This window comes from Leucopleurus acutus, assembly GCF_964270905.1.
Source record: "Leucopleurus acutus genome assembly, chromosome: 15".
Lineage (NCBI taxonomy): Eukaryota > Metazoa > Chordata > Mammalia > Artiodactyla > Delphinidae > Leucopleurus > Leucopleurus acutus.
In genome coordinates this window covers 38,517,660-38,539,755 of record NC_139157.1, presented here as the reverse complement: position 1 = coordinate 38,539,755, position 22,096 = coordinate 38,517,660, and the positions used below count along the sequence as shown (strand labels likewise).

The 22,096-nt window shown below is 37.8% G+C and overlaps 1 protein-coding gene across 1 annotated transcript in view; it reads left to right on the top strand.

The window, feature by feature from the left end:
* The window catches only part of CLVS2 (clavesin 2), a 63,957-nt gene that overhangs the window by 7,557 nt on the left and 34,304 nt on the right, over positions 1-22,096 (top strand). Inside the window, exon 2 of the mRNA XM_082855858.1 lies at positions 4,491-4,665. Within this exon, the coding sequence (XP_082711984.1) occupies positions 4,491-4,665 (175 nt within the window). The remainder of the gene's footprint in view (positions 1-4,490; positions 4,666-22,096) is intronic.

Genomic DNA, 22,096 nt, shown 5'->3' with positions numbered 1-22,096 from the left:
AGATAGCGATATTATTGTTACCACTCAGTAATATAAAATACCTTGGTGAATTCATTGACTTTAGCACTAATGATACTCTGAGGCATTAATAAAAGTAATTCTTCTCCTTTGTCTCTTCCCCTGGCACCTTTCTAACACAAAGTGCTTCAGACATTCGAAAATGTGGCATAGTGAAAACTGAGGGTTGGGGGCAGCCTTCATGAAGAATTTAATAATGGCTGATTGATTTAGTGACAGAGGGGAAGCTGCTTGCTCTTGTGCTGCTCAGTGTGATGCCAAGATGCCAGTTTTTCCTTGTCAGGCTGAAAGAAAGGGCTGGAGAGTAGGAAGGAAATGGCCTGTTTGTGATTTAAGTCGCTCTTTGCACCGATTGTAAGCTCTAGTAGGGGATAAGACGTTGTGAACCCCAGGAGAGAAGCACAGGCTAGGTAGCTCCCCAAAACCTTGTAAGGCCAGAGGCAGGAGAAGAAGCTTCCCTGCTCTTGATCACACTGGTACTAAATAGGAGAATTTTTTTTTTTTTTTACATATTATAGCAGCTTTGACTTCTTTCAAGAGCAGTGGTCCACTAGTCCCAGGTGTACTGGTGTCATTATTTCATCCTCTCCAAGTTGATTTCAGGTTCAGGCTTTACCTAATGCTGCTTTGGGAAGCAGTCAGGAGCCAAGAGCTCCATTAATGGGCTAGTTTATTGTTTATGGCTTTCTTTCAACATAGAAGGGAAGAATAGCAATGGTAGAGCTACTATAATTGGGGTGTAAACCCCAAACATGAGCTTGTGAAATACTTATTGTAGTGACGTCTAATTTGTAAAATACAACAGTTCAGAAATAGTTTCAAAGAGAATAATGAAAGTAGGATTCCTGAAGACAGAAAATTCATAAAATGCTCCATTTCTTTGGAAGATATTTTGCAGACTTTGGCAAGGTCTCATGTAGTAATGTTCTGCTTACGAATAACCTGCTGAGCTGCTAATGGTAGTAATGTGACATGTTTGACAACAGAGGATTGGAGTGTCAAGAGTGGGTTTTTTTGGTTTTTTGTTTGTTTGTTTTTTGTGGTACACGGGCCTCTCACTGTTGTGGCCTCCCGTTGCGGAGCACAGGCTCCGGACGCGCAGGCTCAGCGGCCATGGCTCACGGGCCCAGCCGCTCCGTGGCATGTGGGATCTTCCTGGACCGGGGCACGAACCCGTGTCCCCTGCATCGGCAGGTGGACTCTCAACCACTGAGCCACCAGGGAAGCCCTTTTTTAAAAAAAAAAAAAAAAAATTAATTAATTTATTTATTTTTGGCTGAGTTGGGTCTTCGCTGCTGCATGCGGGCTTTCTCTAGCCGCGGCAAGCGGGGGCCACTTTTCGCTGCAGTGCGCGGGTTTCTTTATGTGGTGACTTCTCCGCTGCAGAGCACAGGCTCCAGGTGCGCGGGCTTCAGCAGTTGTGGCTTGTGGGCTCTAGAGTGCAGGCTCAGTACTTGCGGCTCACGGGCTCAGCCGCTCCGCGGCACGTGGAATCCTCCCAGACCAGGGCTCGAACCCGTGTCCTCCACACCGGCAGGTGGAATCCCAACCACTGCGCCACCAGGGAAGCCCTCAAGAGTGGTTTTGACCTGCCCTTTGAATTCAGTTAGCTAGGATGTTTTTATGTTTCTTTTATTAAACTTATACATTAGTATAATTTATATAAAAATCACTTAATTCTCTTTTTGGAAGAAGATACTAAATTAAAAAAACCATTGTTAGATTTACCCTTGAAAACTTTGCAAACCTGCTTTTCTCTATTGATGATCCTGGGATTTGCCTTATTTTCTTTCCTTTGGAATAATGATATGTATATAAGTTTCTCTCTTGATTTGACACAGTTTTGGAAAAGCCAAACTTAAAATGTGTTACTTAAAACAAATTGCCTCTTGTTTTCAGCCCTACTGGTGCCATGGTTTATTCTTCATACATACAGTGCATCATTCTTCCAAAGCCGATTTCAGATTCCACTTTTACTTAAGGCTGTTTGGTATTAATGCTATTTGTCATTCTTATAGGAAATGTAAGAATGATCATAATGGGGGGAAGTTCTAAACTGGATTGTTCTAATTTTTAATTTTCTTAACTGTGATATTATTATGAACTTCAGAAATTAAAGTGAATACTTTTTTAGAGGGGGTAGCTCTAAATTTTAACCAGAACTAAAGCCTTCCTGCTCCAACTTTCCAGTCTGTGTAGGCTTATAGGCTTTTGGTCACAGTACTGGGTTAGGCCATTATGTTTAAAAAGGAGATGAGCCAGCCATGAAGTGACAGATAAAGGTATTCAGTCATTCATATTTCACAGATTTAAAGACAGCTAACAGAGCTCTACAAAAAAATTTATCTCATGTGCTTATGTAGTATTTTGGGATGCCATAGCCTTAGGCCTATAAATACCCTGTATATTTTCCAGAGATTTAAAAATAATCTCTTGATCCTTGCCTTTCACAGTAGTAATAAGCTATCTAAAGATTATTGTTAATTTTTAAGTAAAATTTACAAGCAAATATTCTTTAGTTCTGATCATACCCTGCCTATGTCTGTGGTTACCATTACAGTAAAAAGTGTGCTATGTGTGTATTCCAACCAACATTTACTGAACACATGCTACATACCTAGCATTGTGCAAATGGTTTCACCTGAATCATGTCTTTGACTTCCCTTCCCATACCCCCTCCTCCCACCTTGCCACTGCCAGTGAGATGCAGTGAGATAATCATAGATACTCTCATTTAAGGGAACTAAACCTCAGAATGATAAATCATTGACATGTCCAGGGCCACACAGCTAATGAGGGACAGGAAGAGATTCCGTCTTGAAGTCTTCTGACACCACGCCCTTTGCTTAATTAATGCTGGGACCCTAAAGAGATTCTATTCCAAACTACTGATTTTACAGATGAGGAAATGAGGCCCAGAGAAAGTGAGAAATTGCCTGAGGTTTCACTGGTAATTATTCCTTCCTTTCTGAACTACTACACTTTCTCCATTCGCCTCCAAATGTTTTTAGAAGTCAAAATAGAACTACTCCCTCACATGTGCTCACTGTCTCATGCATCTTCCTGGTGAGCCCATTGCTTCCACTGAATCCCAATGATTTCCACTCCTAATCCACCCCCCTCCCCACACCACCTCTCCCCTGAGGTCAGGATTTCTTTCTCTCGCTTTTCCCAGATACCTCCACCTGAATGTCTGAGCAGACAAGTAAACTTGAAATGCAGGCTGCTAAAAACGGAAAATTGTTAACATCTTCCATAAATTTACTAATCCCTCTTGAAATGCTGGGATTCCCTCTTAGAGTAATTATCTCATTTTCTTCTCAGCTCAGATTGCATTACCTCATCCACTTCCTTGAACGTAGGATTGGTGTGCTTTTGATTCTGGAATTTTCAATCTTGAGCTCTCTCCTGAGTTTGGAATTTACTTTTTCAGATGTTTACTTGATATATCTTTCTGGGTATACTACCTGTTTCTCAAGTACAACGGATACTATTCCAAATTCCACATTTCCAGCCATCCTCAACTGTATCCTCTTCTTGCACTATTGATTTTGATGAAAGATTTTTACCATCTAATCAGACTGAAGCTAGAATCTGTGTGTCATCTTATACTCTTTCCTCAATCTTAGCCCTCACGTTTAATTATTAAATTTAAAAAAGTTTACCTCTAAAATACTTCTCAAATTTGGCTTCTTTTCTTCTTACTTCCACTGCCTTCGTTGAGGCAGTGTCTTAATGTACAATTAGTGTCTTTGCACTCTAGTCTAGTTCCATTTTAGAAGAAAGTAAAGAGCATTTATGGAGTTTTTACAGTGTGCCAGGCACTGTGCTAAGTTGCAAGGTAGAAAAAGATAAAGTCTTGACCCCTAAATTTGGATGGCCTATGTAATAAGAGACAGGTACATTTTCCCTTTTATTTTCATTGATCTCCCTTTCTGTCCATCCCACCTTTCCTTTTTGTCTTTTCTTTTCTTTTACCTTTATGATATAAACTCAGTACAATTAAAATCTGTTGACACTTTCAATCATAACTGTTTACGTATAGTGTTGTTTATTGATGAAACTCCTTCAAATCTCATTCTCAAATTTTCCACATGTGAAGATATGAAATGTCAGTACTGCTGAGAGCATTCTTGAGCTATTTAAAAGTACCATGCCTAGTTTTTAGGGTTGTTGAAATGAGATTTTATAAACTCATAGCAAGGCCTAGAAGGAAAGGAAAAGGAAACAAATTGTAGTATTTTCAAAAGCATTGGAATTTGTTTTGGTAGAATACATGTTAAATTCTAGTATGTCCCCTGAGTATAGCGAATAAAGTAAACTTCATCTTAAAAGAGGATTTTTAAACAAAATCATTTCCTTAAGATTCCTGATGTAGTTTAAGAGGGAATTTTTAGTATGCTTCACAACTTTCTATAGCTTCTACACAAGTGGTTGTCAGATTTAATGCAGCCCTTTTCTGTTGCCGATAGGTACACACTGGTGGATATTTTGCGTGCCATCTTACTTTCTTTAGAAGCCATGATTGAAGATCCCGAGCTTCAAGTGAATGGATTTGTTTTGATCATAGACTGGAGTAACTTCACCTTCAAGCAAGCCTCTAAACTTACACCAAGCATGCTGCGCTTGGCTATCGAAGGCCTTCAGGTAATGATTTACAAATTACCCAGTTTCTCAGTCTCCCATGTTTGGCTTATCTGTGGTAGAACAACAGAAGATCTTACTTAAGGAATAATAAAAGCACATTTAAAAAACTAGTTTTCAAGCACAAACACTAACTGGACAAAGGATCATAGAAGAAAAGCTAGAAGATGTGGGCCTTTTAATGAACGGAAGCTTGTGACACTTGGCACTAAGCCCTCATTATGTCTATAAGTGCCAGTGATGATCTGGGATTTTTAGCTTGATAATCAGAACAAGCAACATCTTCTGTATTTTAATTATTAGCTATCTAGGCTTTTGTTTGTTTGTTTTTCTTTCCTTTTCTGTGTATAGTTGTTAATTAGCTAAATGTTTGCTTCATTGTTCCATTTAGTTGCCCAACAACTGTTGGAAAGCCAATCAATCAATATGTTTTTTGGTATCTGAGATATGGAATCACTGTTTTGAATTACTTCTTTATACTTAATTGGGGTTTTTTTTGCTCTTTTTTTTTTTTTAATTGTGGAAGGGCCATGATGTGGAGTTGACAGAGGAATGGTGCATCTTCCAATGAATGACGTTTAACTGGTTGGGAATTATAAAATGGAAAATCAGTTATTATTTAGTGGCATGTTATAAACCTAATATCGACGATCTCTTTTTAAGTTTTAAGGTGTCTTTTTTCTGCTCTCTGCTTGGCTTTATGCTACTTTATATATACTATTTATGGAATAAAATTTAAATTCTTAAAAAGATTTGCAAATTAATTCTTAAGTGAGCTTATTCAGTATTCTCAGTATGTTCAACATGCTTTTTAGAAGTTTGCAGCAGTTAGTTTTTATAACGCTTATCACTGAAAATATCACAAAATAACTAATTTTATCGTTGTCATTGATTAGTTCAGGATGTTAGATTTTTTTTTTTAAGTAGAACAACCAAAATTATCTAGATCTCTGCTTCACAGTAATTTCTGACTGTGTCTATAGGCACCTAAATTGAAGGATGATGGCCCCCTAAAAAAAGGTCACTTCTCCAAGCAGTAGGACATCTTAACCAAATTGAATTCACAGTTTGGGTTTTGCCCCTGGAGTGAATAAGACACACTGATCCTTTTCTCTGATAGGTTTTCCCTGATGCAGGTTTCCTGAGTTGCTCTTGGTGAGTCAGCCTTGCTCCTGCCTTATCTTGAACTACACTTTCTTTTTAACTCCATAGAGACAATTAATAAGAGTTGGGAGGGCATGGGGAAACACAGTGCTTGGAAATGTGTGTATCATGCAGAATCAGTCCTAATTCTGCCCTCCTGCCATCAGCGTGTAAAGTGTTCCTCACTCTATAGAGAAAATTGGTCACCACCAACCATGTTACTTAACACAGAATGGTAACCTAGCCTTTTATAATCGTGATCCCAATTTAACTGGCATGAGGGGTAGTCTAGGCCTTCAGCATATGAAGAACTGGAGAACTCATATTATTTCCAAAAAATTGAAAAAAACAAACAACTCAAGGATAGACTCAATATCTTGCTGTTTGCTAATTTACACACTTTATGGAGTCATTTAATAGTAATATGATAAGTCCTCGGTGGAGGAAAAAACTGACCACGTGGACACATTTGGGAACTTCCCCATTACCCATGGCTCCGATCAGGACTTTTTAAGTGCTGAGGGTCAGACCAACAGGAGCTACAGTCAGATTAAACCTCTGTGCTTGTGTTAGACAGGGAAATGGTCCCCCTCTCTGCAGGGACCTCTGCTGAACTGCCTTATCTCTATTCCCCATCACTGTCCCCATCCCCTTTCCTTGCTCCCAGGACCCAGACTGAGTAAGCAGGGTTGATTCCTCCTGGTTGCCAATTGGGAAGCCACTTAAAAGGAGGGAGATCCTCCTGGGAATAAATTTGACATGTTACTAACTTTTAAACTCATTTTTTCTCTAGTTCAAATTGATTTTTAAATGCTCTATATCTATGTCTATATCTGTGTCTATGTCTATATCGATATCTATAAACAATGGTGATTCTGAATAAGAATATAAGATGTGCTAAAAATGTTCCATTGTGACATGTGTGATTTCATATTTACTTTCATACTGAAGTAACGTTTTCTGACTTTTCTAATTAAGACTCTGTTTTATTTTGTACTTACTATGTGAGAAATATTATTGTGTATTGATATGTTTCACGCAGAGCATGAATAAACTGTTTTTTTGAGATTAGCGTGAAACCGTAAAGTGTTTGAAGTAAAGACACATATGCACAATTTTAGATTGTTAAACACAACTACCGCCATCACTAAGACCACCACCAAAACCACAATAATAAACCCCTTCCAATTAACCCAGTCAGGGAAATTAAGAGGTGAGAATATTTTTAATAACTCAGTGATAATTTGTATCACGCTATCATTCTGCTATAATATGTTACTTTTATTTAGGCAAACAAAAAAATATCCTAGGGAATTAAACCAAAAGTAAGAAAAGCTACCAGTGGGTCTAGTGCCAAGGAGGAAACATTTAATGATGTGTATTATTAAGGGATGTAACTGTGTTTTGAAGAGGGCCCATCTCTCTTCCTTTATACAGAGGTGACTGTATAACCTCTCTACCTGCATACACCAATCCCCTTTCTCCTCAGGTATTTTGAGTGACCCACCTAGAGATAGCACCTTATACTTTGGATAAAAACACAGAGACCATTGCTGTGAGATCCACCTGTGATCACAGTGGAAGGCCAATAGAGAGACACTGTTGAAGGATGGAAACGGGCTATAGAGGCAGACAGACCTGGGTTTGGATGGCAGCCCTGCCACATATCAAATATTTGGGCAAATTACTTAACTTGTTTGGATGTCAGCCTATTCATTTATACCAATTTTAAAGTATTACATTAGAAATAATGCACCTCGCAGGTGATATTAGTGATCAAAGTCATTGATGTGGGTGAGCTCATTTTTCAAGTGGCGTGTTTTCCTGGATGTGTGCTGTTCTTCTCACAATTCAGTGACTACCCAGGCTGTGAAGACTTAAAGATGATTGACTTTGGGAATCTGAAAAATATCGTATTTTGCTTTTAGTGCTCAGATTATAGATACACAGATTCCATTTTTTAAAAGTCACTTACTTCGTGGTTAAATAGCATCTAGATATTTTCACGTTAGCTGCCAAACAATATATTTTTTTCTCGTTGGAAGCCAAACAAAACATGGGATTTTTTTTTACCTGGTGAAAATTAGTCTTCGTTTCTTTTGGGGGAAACTCCTGGCACAGATGGAAAGGTGGTGATTGTGGAGATAGCTTTGGCCTTGAGGGAAGAGCAAGAGTTTGCTAAGGGAGTAAGGACAGGAAGAGCATTTGGGGAGGGAAACTTTGGGGGAGGTGCCTTGAACAGACAGCTACAAAGCATGGAAAGTATGTGATAAATCAGTTTCGATATGGCTAGAGTGAGAAATGAATTGAAACAAATGACCAGAGGTGATCTGGGAAGGGCAGGCTGAGACCTGGCCCTATGGGCTGGAGGAAGGCATGCTGTGTGCTTTGACCTGTGTACTCCAGACATGGGGACATTTGGGACAGGAAAGTGACCTGGTCACTCTTCTTCTTTGGAAAGATCTGTTGGGTAGAAGAATTGACTTGGATCAAAGGAGAGGGCTTAGATATAGAGAACAGCCAGACTACCCTAGAGGTACTTCTGTTGATCCCATTTTGTAGGACAGATAATGAAACTTCAGGGAGTTTAAGATGCTTACCTGAATTTTCTCAGCTGACCTCAAGGCTTGAGTCCAGGTTGTCTGATTCCAAAGAATGAATGTCTTTCCTGAATCTTGTTTTTTCTGGTTTTCTGTTAATTAGAAAAATGATACAATTTTAAAGGTTACTTTCCATTTACAGTTATTACAAAATATTGGCTATACTCCTCGTGTTGTACAATACATCCTTGAGCTTATTTTACATCCAATAGTTTGTGCCTCCCATGCCCCCTTGTTTCTGTTGTTTCCAGGGCTGTGCCTAAGAAAAGATGGGTAGCCTCAGGTTAAAGTAACTTTCCTCCCCCATGCCAAAATTCCTCACATTTCAGTACAGGTGAAATGTCTTTGTTGGGATAGTACAGTACTAAAATAGTCACAAATGGCTGACCTTGCACTTTTTTGGACACCAAGTGGCAGAACCATTTTCTTCTTCCCAGTGAGTGGTCTCTTTGAGTGACTACCAACCTCCCAGTTCCCTGTGATGAAGGGCAAGGGCAAGGCACTTTTCTGCTAGCCAAAGAGAACTTTTATCCTCACAACCACAAATTGGTAAGCCACTCATTATACCAATCCAAGGCAATTCTGTACGCTTTCTCTTTGCAGAATCTTCAAACATTTTTTTTTAAAGGAAAGGCATAAAAGATTTTTTTACCAACACAATGCGGCTCCTTGATAGATAAGAGGCAACATCAGATATATTTTGTGGAAATAAAGTATTCATTCTTAGCCGGAAGGAAAAGAGAAAGAGAAAATTGTCTTGCACCTTACAAGAATTTAATTGATTAGGGTAGTCATAGTAACAGGAAGCATCTTAGAAAATCAATACAAGATTAAGTGGATGTGACTTGTTGACTCTAAGATATCTGCTGGGGAAGCCAATTAAAACATGAAATGTTTGGAAATACCTAGAACAGCTTAGACTGAATTTATAATGAAGCAGTATGCTTTTAATATTTTTTTGGTTTCTGTTGCTCTATTTTAATATTTTTCTTATAAAATATTACCATTCTTAAAACTCTTTGGTAGTGAAAAACTCAAACTCTCTTATGAATCCAGAATCTCTTATTTGTGATGTTTTAAAACATATCCTGACCCTACCTTTGTTGTTTGTTGCCCTTTGGATTATTTACCTGTTATTCCCCCTTAGCTCTGCTCTGCTGAGTCTCTGTGCTGTTGCTTTCACAATTTCACAGGAATCCCCAAACTCCATCTGCTGAAAAGTACATAATGAAGTCAAGAGGTTGCTTGCTGACAAGGGGTTTGGCTGTAACAAAGAATTGAATAGCTCTTTGAATTGCTACCTAAGACTCAGATGTAGGGCCATCACAAAGTACCTAAATCAGTGCCAGATATTGTAAGAGCCCTTAATAAATAGGACTTGTGAAAGAATCAAGAATATGTAATCAATTCACAGTACTTAATGCTGGCCCTTTCTTTTGACTCAAGGGTCCAGTGTTACTAGCAGCCACCAATCTGCTAGCTCTGAGAGCTCTGGTCATTCATGTGGAAGGCAGAAAGTGCTGCCAACTACAAATTCTGGCTCTGACTGTTTGGAAGCCCAGTCCTACCTAGGGGATCTTGCCAAAAACAGAGGCTATGCTAATGACTTGGAACATCCCTGTCCAGGGCTAGCGGGTGAGGAGTGCCATTAACTTCAGTCTAGCGTTAGCTTGTTCAGTCTTCCCGATCTTACCCACAGCTCCTGCTAGCTTTGAAATTGCACATGTGTGTGTGTGTGTGCGTGCACGCGCGCGTGTGTGTGTGTGTGTGTGTATGGAGGACAGTTATGGGAGAATTTTAAAGAGGAAGTCAATGAGATATTGAGTAAATTAGGCTTTCATAATAAGACGAAAGGACTCTGTTTTGCAACAGTGTTTTTTGCAATGGTTTTTAACCTGCCAATAGTTTTCAGGCTTATAATGCTTCTGACAACAGCAGAAACCTCTTGCATGCAAGCTGCCTTGTAAATTTAAGGCAGCATGATGGTGCATTGATGGTAGAGGTCTGAAACAATACCTGTCTTTTTGAAAATGAACACACGGACTCATGAACTGTATTTATTCAGACAGCCTGGAGGGTGGGAGCATTTATTTCCACATTTTGTATGCACCGTCAGAACCATGTTGAGAAACAGTGACAAGGGCAGTGTATAAAAAAAAAGTGACATTTTGTTCATCACCTGCATAGCTGTCTGAACTAAGCGTGCTTCCTCTCAGTTGTTTCTTAACCTAAAACAAAATGAGTGAAAACCCTAAAGCTGCTTGATTTCATGGTATGAGAATGTGGCTTGGCTGCGAGGTTTAGTCCCCAGAAGTAGGACGTTGGAAGTCTTTTTAAAATCTGACTATAGACATGTAAAAGCTATATATAATATTCAGTTCAGCAAGCAGGCTAAGGATTATATAAACTTTGCTAACAGGCCAGGTTAATTCTGCATATATATGTACATATATACACATAAACATAACACATACGTGTACCTACATACATGTGTATGTGCATATATCTCACTATTTTTTCTTGCATTAAAATTGCTGGGTTTTTTTTTTTTTTTTTTGATTAGCAGCTAAATCCATTTAAAATGTCTAGTTAGAGGAAGTAGTTGTCAACCTTGGAAAAAAAATAAAGAGATGAGTGCTCTAGACTTACTTAACATACACTTACTGAATTAAAGTAAGGAGTATCAGTAACTATCCATAACATTTAATACCTGTACACTTTCAACCACTGAAAAGGAGACTAGCTATCATTTTCCTTCTAACAGCCAAATAATTTAAGCAACAAAAGGGAAGGAAGGGGCTTCCCTGGTGGCACAGCGGTTGAGAGTCCGCCCGCCGATGCAGGGGACACGGGTTCGTGCCCCAGTCCGGGAAGATCCCACCTGCCGCGGAGCGGCTGGGCCCGTGAGCCATGGCCGCTGAGCCTGCGCGTCCGGAGCCTGTGCTCCGCAACGGGAGAGGCCACAACAGTGAGAGGCCCGCGTACCGCAAAAAAAAAGGGAAGGAAGCAAATAATCTTTCTGTTTGAGTCATTGAGATAATGATAAATGGATAGAAAGTAACCACCTATAATGAAAAACTGAACAAACCATACGAGCTATTCTCCATTTCATTTTATTGGCTATGTTAAGACAAGTCCTTAACTGGAGAACAAAAAAGATGAGTAACTGCACGTTCTCTCTTATTCTTTTTATTATCAATGTAAATGCATCTTGATATATTCTTCTATCCCAGTAGAACTTCATTTTTTTCACTATCTTCAAATCAAAATGGCAAAATGTGAACATTCATTTATCTTAAAAAAATTAGTTTAGATACAACCTTAAAAAAGAAAGGAATCCTGCTGTTTGCAACAATACGGGTGAACCTTGAGGACATTATGCTAAGTGAAGTAAGTCAGGCACTGAAAGACAAGTACTGCATGATCTCACTTACACGTGGGATCTACAAAGTTAAATTCATAGTAACAGGGAGGAGAATGGTGGTTACCAGGGGTCGGGAGGTTGGGGAAATGGGGAGATGCTGGTCAAAGGGTACAACATTTCAGTTATAAGATGAAAAAATCCTGGAGACCTAATGGACAGAATGGTGACTATAGTTAATAATAATGTGTTGTATACTTGAAATTTGCTAAGAGAGTAGATCTCAACTGTTTTTACCACACACACACACATAAAAAAAGGTAATTATGTGAGGTGATACATATTGCCTGATTGTGGCAATCATTTTACAGTGTATGTGTATACCAAAGTATCATGCTGTCTGTATACCTTAAGTATATCCAATTTTTGTCAATCATGCCTTGATAAAACTGGAAAAAATTAGTTTAAGACCCCAGTGCTATCAGATTTTCCTACAGATGTTGATAAAACTGACATGCTTATCTTTCAAATGTTTAGTCATTTCACCTTCATAAATGTACCCTCCTGGACATCTAAATCAAAATCTTTTGAAATCTCAAATTAAGGTGTCATTTTTGTTTTCTTAAGTTTTAAAATTCTGGTACCATATTGCCAGAATCTTGGAGGTAAGTGATTCTTCTGTCCCATCCAGGAGTAGCACTCTTGTTATATTCTCTTAAGATTGATCTGGAAATTAAAATACTCTTTATTCTTCATTTTAACTATTCTGAGGATTTGTTTTTAATGGGCTTCATTTTCTTCATATCAGCAATCGGAGAAGTCACGATAAACTCATAAGAGGAATGCCTCCTTGTATTAATCCTGGGCTTCTATTTGATGCTCAATTAAAAATAGTGTGTTTCTATGGCTTGAGGTCAACTGCATTTTGAAAGGCCTCAGTCAGTTGGAATTTTAAGATGTGGGGGAGTGTGAGGTAGTTATATAAGGTACTGATAGCTGCTGTAACAAACAAACGAAAATGTGTGCATTTGCTCAACCATCTCACGGTGAAATCAAATAGGGTGCTTTGATCAAGGTATGGTGCTTCTCCTAGTGAGTCAGTAACCCATGTTCCTTCCGCTTCGTTGCCCTGCCGTTTTCTATGTGTGGTTTCCCAGGTCACTTTGGTCAGTTTCATTGCATTTCCCTATAAGGTGAAAAAGCATGGAAAATCACGTATGATACATGTCTATGGGCCAAACCTGAAAACAGTGTACATTGTTTATTTGAACTTGAATTCTGTTGGCTAGAAAACTCAGTCAGGTCGACACCCATAACTATAAAGGAGATGAAGAAACATAGTCTGTGATTCTAGGAAGAAAAGGAATGGTGGACACCTTGTCCTCTCCTTCACAATGATGATTCCCTAAAATACCTATGATGACTCTTCTATCAGCTCTTTATAGCATGTTTGCTTATGTTCTCTGAAAGGAAGAGGTGATAATTAGCCAGTGTTTCAAGAAAGTTTTATTCCAACCATTAAGCACAAAGAAATAAATGCAGTTTTCCTACAATCCATTCTGTGTACTTACTGCAATCTCTGTACCCGACTAGCTTTGCGTAGGTAGGGGTGCTGGCCATTTCTATGTACGTGGGTCCCTATAGCTATATCCCCATAACAAAGGTAACACAGCTGCAATTCAGTCAGTTCAGCGCGCCTAAGATCCCGATTTTAAAAGGAGAAAAATAGTAAATCATTCTTCTAGCGTCTTAAGACTACATGTAAGATAGCTATAGTGATAATTTTGTTGCTTTACCTTGAAAGTTAGAAATCCTCTGAATTGGGGATTTAATTTTCATAAAATGAGAATATGACTTTTTAAAAAATTCGAGATTACCTACCTTGAGAAACTCCCCAAAAAAGAATACTAGCTGCTGAAACACTGAAAGGATTTCACTGTAGAGTCTTGTTGCATAGGCTTAAAGACTGAAATCAATGTCAAATTTTAGGATGCAGAGTCCACCAGCTTTCACCATTTTGTCAATATCTATCAAGTGCTTTAAAAACCAGTTGAAGTTTTACTTATTGTTTAGTCATCTAGAGAAAACATGCAAAAAGTCAATATAATTGTAGTACATAAATTAATAAAGTAAAAGTTATACTATCAGTACCTAGTTTTTCAATCATGTTGTGTACCATAAGGAATCCACTTTCCTTGAAGGTATTCTAGGAGCTCTTTATTTCCTGTTATGACTTTTTCCTCTTGTTTATTAGGTCTGTATTAGAGCTGTCATTCTAGAAGACTTTCAAATTTCATTCTTGTGTAATATTTGCTGTGTCTTAGATTTCCTTTCCTCAAGTCCTTGAATTCTTTTCTCTCTTTTTTGTTTTGTTTACATATATATATATATATATATATATATATATATTTATTTATTTCCACCTGAAGGAGTATGAGGGAGGTAAAGTTGCAGAGCACTTGCATTCTATAAAGTGTGTTTATTTTTTCACATCGGTTAATAGTTTTGTCTAGATATATAGATTCAAAATAATTTCCCTCAAGTACTTTGAAATCATTATTTTATAGTTGTTAGGCATCCATTATTTCTGATAAGAAGCCTGGATTCAGACAAATTTTTGATACTTTGTAGGTACCTGTAAAAGATTTTAGGATCTTTTTTCCATCTTTGGCATTTACAAGCATGCATTTGGGAACAGATCTTCTTGTGTCTACCACACCTTAATGAATCCTTCAGATAGAAACAGAAACATTTTTGTTATTCTTTCCTTTCAATTTTCCTCTGATCCCTTTTCTGGTATTACTATTGCGTGGACATTGTATCTGTGGTCTTAATCCTCTGTGTATCATAATGTTCCTGGATCACATGTTTTTTAATTAAACTTTTCATTTTTATATTAATGTAGATTCACATGCAGTTGTAAGAAATAGTGCAGAGAGATCAGAGAGATCTCATATATGTTTTCCTCAATGGTAACATCTTGCAGAAATATTGTGCAATCTCACAACCAGGATATTAACATCGATATAATAGGGATGAAAGTCCTGGCTGTGTACTCAGTCTTCCCTTACATGACCCTGGTGGGAGCTGGGATACCTCATCACAGCTTGATGAGGGTGCTTTCATCCTTTGCTGGTGTGGGTGGGAGTGAGGTCACATGTGTTTGTTTTTTTCTTTTCCTCTAGTGCTTGGCTGGAATACAGTAGTTATTGCCTAAAACTTTTGTGTGGTGCTCGTATGCATCTTTCCTGGTCCTTTGGCCAGTGAGAGCAAGCTTTAGTTAGGGCTTTTTTGTCTGTGCCTGTTTCCAGTTGCCAGTTTCCTGAGCTATAAATCTGGGATATCTGAGGCAAAATCAAGCCCGGGGAATGTGCTAGTATTTCATTCTTTGGGTCCCAAAGTCTCTAGCTGGTCTGCCTTTTTCTTTTCACCATTTATAGTCTTCTTATGTTTGTTTTATGGATACTGCCCAGGTTTTTTAGTTATACTTAATGAGAAGAATAGGGAAAAGTATGATTTGATTATTCTGTCTTTCTGGAAGTGGAAGTTAGAACCACATGTATTTTTCATCTTCTAAAATTTTATCAAATATCTGATTTAATAAAGTTACTTTGCCTCATTTAGTTTTCAGTGTTGTAAATTTATTATAGTTTGTACCGTTTACTGTCATTTAAATTTGTGGAAGGAGGTGAGGAGAGTGTGCTTATTCAGTCAGCCTTATTGACTTGGAAGCTCCTTAACTCCTTAAAGCAACCATTTTCTTTTCTTTTTCTTTCTTTTTTTTTTTTTTTTTTGCGGTACGCGGGCCTCTCACTGTTGTGGCCTCTCCCGTTGCGGAGCACAGGCTCCGGACGCACAGGCTCAGCGGCCATGGCTCACGGGCCCAGCCGCTCCGCGGCATGTGGGATCTTCCCGGACCGGGGCACGAACCCGTGTCCCCTGCATCGGCAGGCGGACTCTCAACCACTGTGCCACCAGGGAAGCCCAAAGCAACCATTTTCTAGTTTAGGACCACAAGACGATAGAAATGAAGGTCATGAGCCATCATTTTTATCTATAGATAATGATCTAAGGGAGAAATTCTTCTTCTTCTATGTAGTAATAGCTTTTATTATTATGTTCTTTAAATCCCCAGAGATATTTTTCTAGGATTAAATATGGAGTAAATTTATTTCCAAAAACCCAAAAATATTCCAAGAGATATACTCATAATTATTTGCAAATTATTAGGAACTAAGACGTTAAAGCTTAGAAAACCAGGTTTATTTTCAAGTAAGATGAAATTCAGGCAGATAGGCAATTTTATCACTTGGTTTTAAAAGAAAACCTCCAAAAGATGCTACCAGTCAGAGCATTGTCTCTCCTAAGATGGCTAAGAAAAGCACATTCTACCCCACGCAAGACCACGATGGGCCACAACAGAACTGGTAAACAAGCTACATTTAGTGGTGTTTGAGGCCTACTGTCTCAACAGGGGGTAGATAATCAACATTGTAATGGGTTACTACTATATGCTAAACTTAGAGCTATAATTTAGTCAGTGAAAGGAGGGTAAACGCACTCTGCTGTAAATCATAACAGGTTGTTTTCTAGTTTCATAGATATTTGGGCCTGGAAAGTGCCTTAACTCAGAAAAGAGCTAATGTGACCTCAATGCTGCATAGAAACCATCAAAGTAGGCTTAGGCTGAATTGAAATCAGCCTAAGTGCAGGTGATTGAGTAAGGTGCAGCCTTAAGCAGCACCACGGAGAGCTCCCAGAAATTCCATTGCTGCGGTCTTTTCGGCTTTGCAGTTCTGGTTTTCTCTTGTCATCACTGCCCTTAAAGTTAGCCCCTCTACCTCTTAGAATAGGTCACAGTACTCACAGAAGTGGAGGTTTCCTTCATTTTCCCTGAGTCTCATACTTTCTATGTTTGGGTCAAGGCTACATTTTTCACGTCGTCCAAGGTTTTCCTTTTAAGGCTTTCCCTTTATTATTTAGCTCCTGTTTTTTTGGAATTGTTTACTGGAACCTCATGTATCGGCACTGGAATTAGAACTATCGCCTCTCTTTCCTCTATTCTTGGAATCTTCCCATAAGTTATTTATGTCCTAATTTTAAAAACACAAAAACATTCCTAAGTTGGATATAGAGTAAGAGAAATGACACTGTGATTTGTGTTTCATCATAAGGTCACGTAAGGAAGAAAGGGATTGTCTTTTTTCACCCACGAAAACTGCTAGGAAAGTCATGGTTTGATTATATGCTGTCTTCATAAAGAGATATTTGGACAAAAATTATATAGGATATAGTTGAAAGCAGAATTGTCTGTCCCGTGACAAGTGCTAGAATAGGTCAGACTTTAGAAGCAAGCATTCCTGGGCTTAAGTCTTGTCTCAGCCACATCCAGATTTCAACTTTAGATAGACTACTTAACTGATCGCGGTCATTGTTACCACATATAAAATGGGAGTGATACCTTCCACCTGGTGTTATTTTGAGGATTAAACAAGATAACATATATGAAAGAGATTGGCATGATACCTAGTCAGAGAAGTCACTTGGTTACAGTCAGTCCTGACCATGCACTTCTTCCCTGCCCCATGCTGGAGAAGATAATATAAATAAACTATGTAACAAGAAGATTATGTCTTTAGAACAAAATACAGTGGTTATATAATATAATTAATCAACCTAACTTGGCAGATCATGCCAAACTCACCAACTAAAATTAGGTGGGAAGAAAGTCTCCCACCCCCTTTTCTGAAAATAATGCATCTTTTAAGAAATTAAGTGGGTAATTTTCTCTTTGAAGTTTATAGTCACTACATTTGTTCTTCCAAGTTGTAAGATAATGGTTAAATGTGATAATAAAAAGTATTGTGATTTATAACATGTGGAACTCGTTAGTTTGTTCTTAGGACTTTGGGGATTTTCACTCTTGGGAATACCACAAACATTTTCTGTTGAAATACATGAAGAGACTTGTATTTACATGATTAATATACATATCTCTCCTCACTGTTTTCAACTAGATGAAGACTTCCTCAATGGCAAGATAACAGTTCCGCTAAATAACTCACCAGTTGGCTGGCAAGGAGGATCATATCATTGGTCCTGGGTGCACTAAAAGCATGTTATAGACCTGCAATTCTTAAAACTTTCATAGTGATGAAACAGGGTGGGATACTCATGGGAGAACATACACTGGAGAGTACAATATCTAAGACATGTGAAAGCTGCAGGGGAATTAGTAATCAAAAGGACTATGGTAAAGAAACTCAGTGAAAGGATTTCCTGAACAATGGGGATGACAAGATTCAGAAATACTGCTGGCTAGGTGATGGCATTTAAACACCAGAAGTATGTTGGGTGCAGTTATTATAATGAGTGGCAAGGTTGGAGTGGCAATCGTAAGGGCCTGGCCCTAAGGGAGCTGTGGATATGGTTATTAAACATGGTGTTCCTGTGGGAAAGAAAGATAGGAAGACAATAAATGTTGCTTAAAATATTAAACGAGAAAAAAGAGAAAAGGAATGAAGGCAGCTATCCGAATATAAAGTTAGAATATTATGTCTAGTTTCCTGACCTGAGATAGTTCTCAGACTCAGAATCCATGAGCTGAAGGAGAATATAGATCCTTGGGAGGAAGAACCCTGCAGCACCAAGATGTTTCTATGATGGATGATCTTTCAATGGCTAGGAGTAATGTTTGCAAAGAGTTTGTGATAATATGGGCAATGATTATAAATAATCTTAAGTGTGTGTGATAGAAATGAATGTATGAAAATATGATCACATTTATGTTAATAATATGTTAAACAAAGAGGAGAATAAAATGCATTGGAATGTAAGCAATGACTATATTAGAGTGGTAGGACTGTGGAGAAATTTTCCTTTTCCTACTTTCTGCATTTTACACATGTTACCATTGGGAACATAGTATTTTTATCATAAAAATTTTATTTCAAGTAGTCATGATATACAGTAGAAAATAAAGCAAATTATTTAACAAATAATTATACAATGTGCCATGTTAAAAAGGTTAGCTCCTATTTTAAAGTGATATTAACATAGTCTGATGAGAAAATTAATAGAATCAGGCAGCTGCAGCTGCTCATCTTAAGAAAATTATGCAGTGATAACTCATATAGCTGTGATGGGTCACATTTGGGAACCACAAAGGAAATTTACAGCAAGATCTAGGAAAACAGAGTCAGTGGAAATGTAAATATGCTTCAGAGTTAAAGATCAGAGATGCTTAAAAAAGCATGTTTTATGAAGCTACCAGGCTGATATATAAACCAAAATATTATGCTAATATACCTGATATGAACTAACCAGTGTTTGGTAGGAGGGAAGAAGGAAGTTGAATTTTTAAACAGCCATCAATAAGCCCCATTTAAAAACATTTTTATGCAAATCTGAATAAGATAGCCATCGATGAATTAAGTAAAAGACAAAAAGTGGACATAAATTACACCTTATAAGGACAATCATGCTTTTAAACAGTACATCTTATTTCTGCCTACCAGTCATATCCTTATATTATTAAAATTGGTTCTATAAATGGCAAAATAAATTTTTACAGACAGAAATTGTTTAATAGTTCAAAAGAGGGAGTTGTGGTGTGTGGACTAAAATGCTATAAATGTTTTATTTAAGAGTTAAAGATTGAGCATATCTTCAAGGATGACATGATTTGGTATATAGAGATGCATAGGGAGGGAAACAGTGCAGCTAAGTATAGAGTGAAAATTCATACATTGCATTTTGGATATGTTATAAGTCTAGGCAGTCTCATGTGACGAGTTGATGTAAGGTAGGCAAGAAAGATGCACTGGAGAAATCTGATAGGTTGGGGTCAAAGTGGGATGGACTTGGAATTTAAACTGTATTTTATGAAGACTGGAGAATCAATGAGTATTTTAAGTGAGAAAACAAATCATGGAAAATGGCCAACTGAAAAACTAATGTGATATAATTCATTTGTTCATGACTTCAGCCCACCAATATCTATGGAGTGGGATAATCTTAAAGAAAGAAGTTGGAAAAGTGGGAATTTAGGAGACAATTTTATAGCAATCCAGCCCAGAGATGCTGAATGTCTGCATTAGTTCAGGCCAAGTGATATGAAAAAGAAGGGGAGGGTACTTTTTGTCTGTGTCCTTTCCGATTCATATTTTTTCCCTATCCTCCTTTAAATCTTTGTTACCTCTCACCTTTGTTATCTCCAAAGAAAAATCAGTGGCCCTGCCTCCAACTGGACCCTGTCCAGTTCCTCCTCAACATGGACGTGGTAATCACAGTTGTCTTTCTAAAACATGATCTAGTCACCAGACACTCTCCCCCAGCCCATGTCTTTGCTCACCTTGGTCTCTTTGAACAGACAAGAAGTAAGGGTTCTGGCATGCTCCATAGACCCAGAGCTTGTCAGACTTACCTTAAATGAAACAAACCAGAGGTTTTGGCGAGGCAGCGGTTTGGGACCCAAATTAGAATGCCATCCGGTTTGCAAGGCAGAGATAGAGACACAGATGTAGAGAACAAATGTATGGACACCAAGGGGGGAAAGTGGCAGGGGTGGGGGGATGGGGGGATGAACTGGGAGACTGGGATTGACATGTATACACTAATATGTATAAAATGGATAACTAATAAGAACCTGCTGTATAAAAAATAAATAAAATAAAATTCAAAAAAGATACTCTTAAAAAATTAAATTAGTTGTTACTCATGGTAAAGCCTTTTGTGGAAAAGATTTTCTTGAAAAGGTTTATACTTTCATTTGCTCAAGATCTGATGATAAGTTGTATTTATGATATTGAATGTACAAAAAAGTGCATTCTGTTTTATAAGACTTTTTAATGAATTAATTTTCTTCTAAAATCTGATCAAATGTTGGTAAATTATAAACAACTATTCACATATTTTAAATATTTAAGGGTTACAGATTCATGACTAGATTCTTCTTTTTCCTGTTGACTTTCTAGACTAATACTAAGTACAAGTGAATGGAAAACCAAGTATTAAAATAACAGAGAGCAACCTAATGTGATCTTTCTTATCTAATTAGGATGCTATTTCTTGGCATTTTATGTCATTCTGTATTGGGCTCTTGACCATTCTATATAGATCTAAATTAGTTTCAGCAGGTACACAACACAGGAGCACATTCTATGTCAGATGCTGTCATGAAAAGCTTAGCATAGACGTGGCTAGAATCTTTAGAATCTTAGCATTTGAAGGAAACGTAGAAGTCACACAGGCCATCTTATGTAAGAATTACTTCTGTGGTAGTCTTAAGAGATGATTCTTCAGCTTCCGTTTATACACAATCTGAGCCAGCTAGTGCAGCACCTCAAAAGGCAGTCCTTTCCGTCTCTGAGTTTGGCAACAAAGCTCTTTCTTAAATTCAGCTAAAATCTGCTTCTGAATCTTGCACCCATTGGTCCTTATACCAACTCATGAAGACAGGATCAATGCTACTGCACCTAGTACCTGGCTCTTTACATAACAATATTTCAAAAACATAGAGTGTTGTTCCTTTGAACATTTGGAGCTATCTGATATTTTTTATTTTATGATTTTCTTCTCCAAATACCAATGGCCTGTTCCTTTCTCTCATGACAAAGTTTTTAAATAGTGTATCATTCTAGTTTCCTTCTTCTAAATTCAAAACTTTTTTTTTCAGTTTATCCCCAAGTAAAAAAATAATTACTCCACATGTGTTTGGATCAGTGTGACAAATATTTGCCACGATTAGTAAAGTATATTATTAAATAGCCAAAGATGATGTTAACTTAAAATCGCAAATGCTCTGTAAAAGTGCAAATAACATACTAAAGAGGGAGAAAGGAAAGGGCAGTTATATTTTACTTAAGGAAAGGATTAAGAAAAAAGATATCCATAGAAGGCCCTGGAAGGATTTTGAGAGAAGGGAAATGCATCGTTAAAAGCATTACATGCTGAGGGACAGTTAGGGGAAAAAACAGAGATGAATATGTACATGATGTACATGATGGGTATTAGCAAGTAGATTAATTTAGTTGTATATTAGCATTCATGAAAAAGTAAAGTAGGAAATAAGGTTGCAAAAGTTAATTGATACCAATAGTATAAGGTCATGAATGCAACTCTAGAGTTCAAATTTTTTTCTGTGGGTGATCAGTCAAGTTTTTGACTTGACAGGGAAAGTGCATTTTAATAGAAAATCTGGTGGACCTGTTATAAAGGATGGGTTAAACAGAGGGAAACACTGTAACAGTTGCAACATGCTATTGGTTCACTTAAGCATATCATCAACTGTACTTATAGCAAATACTGTCTGATGATGGAATTCACAGGT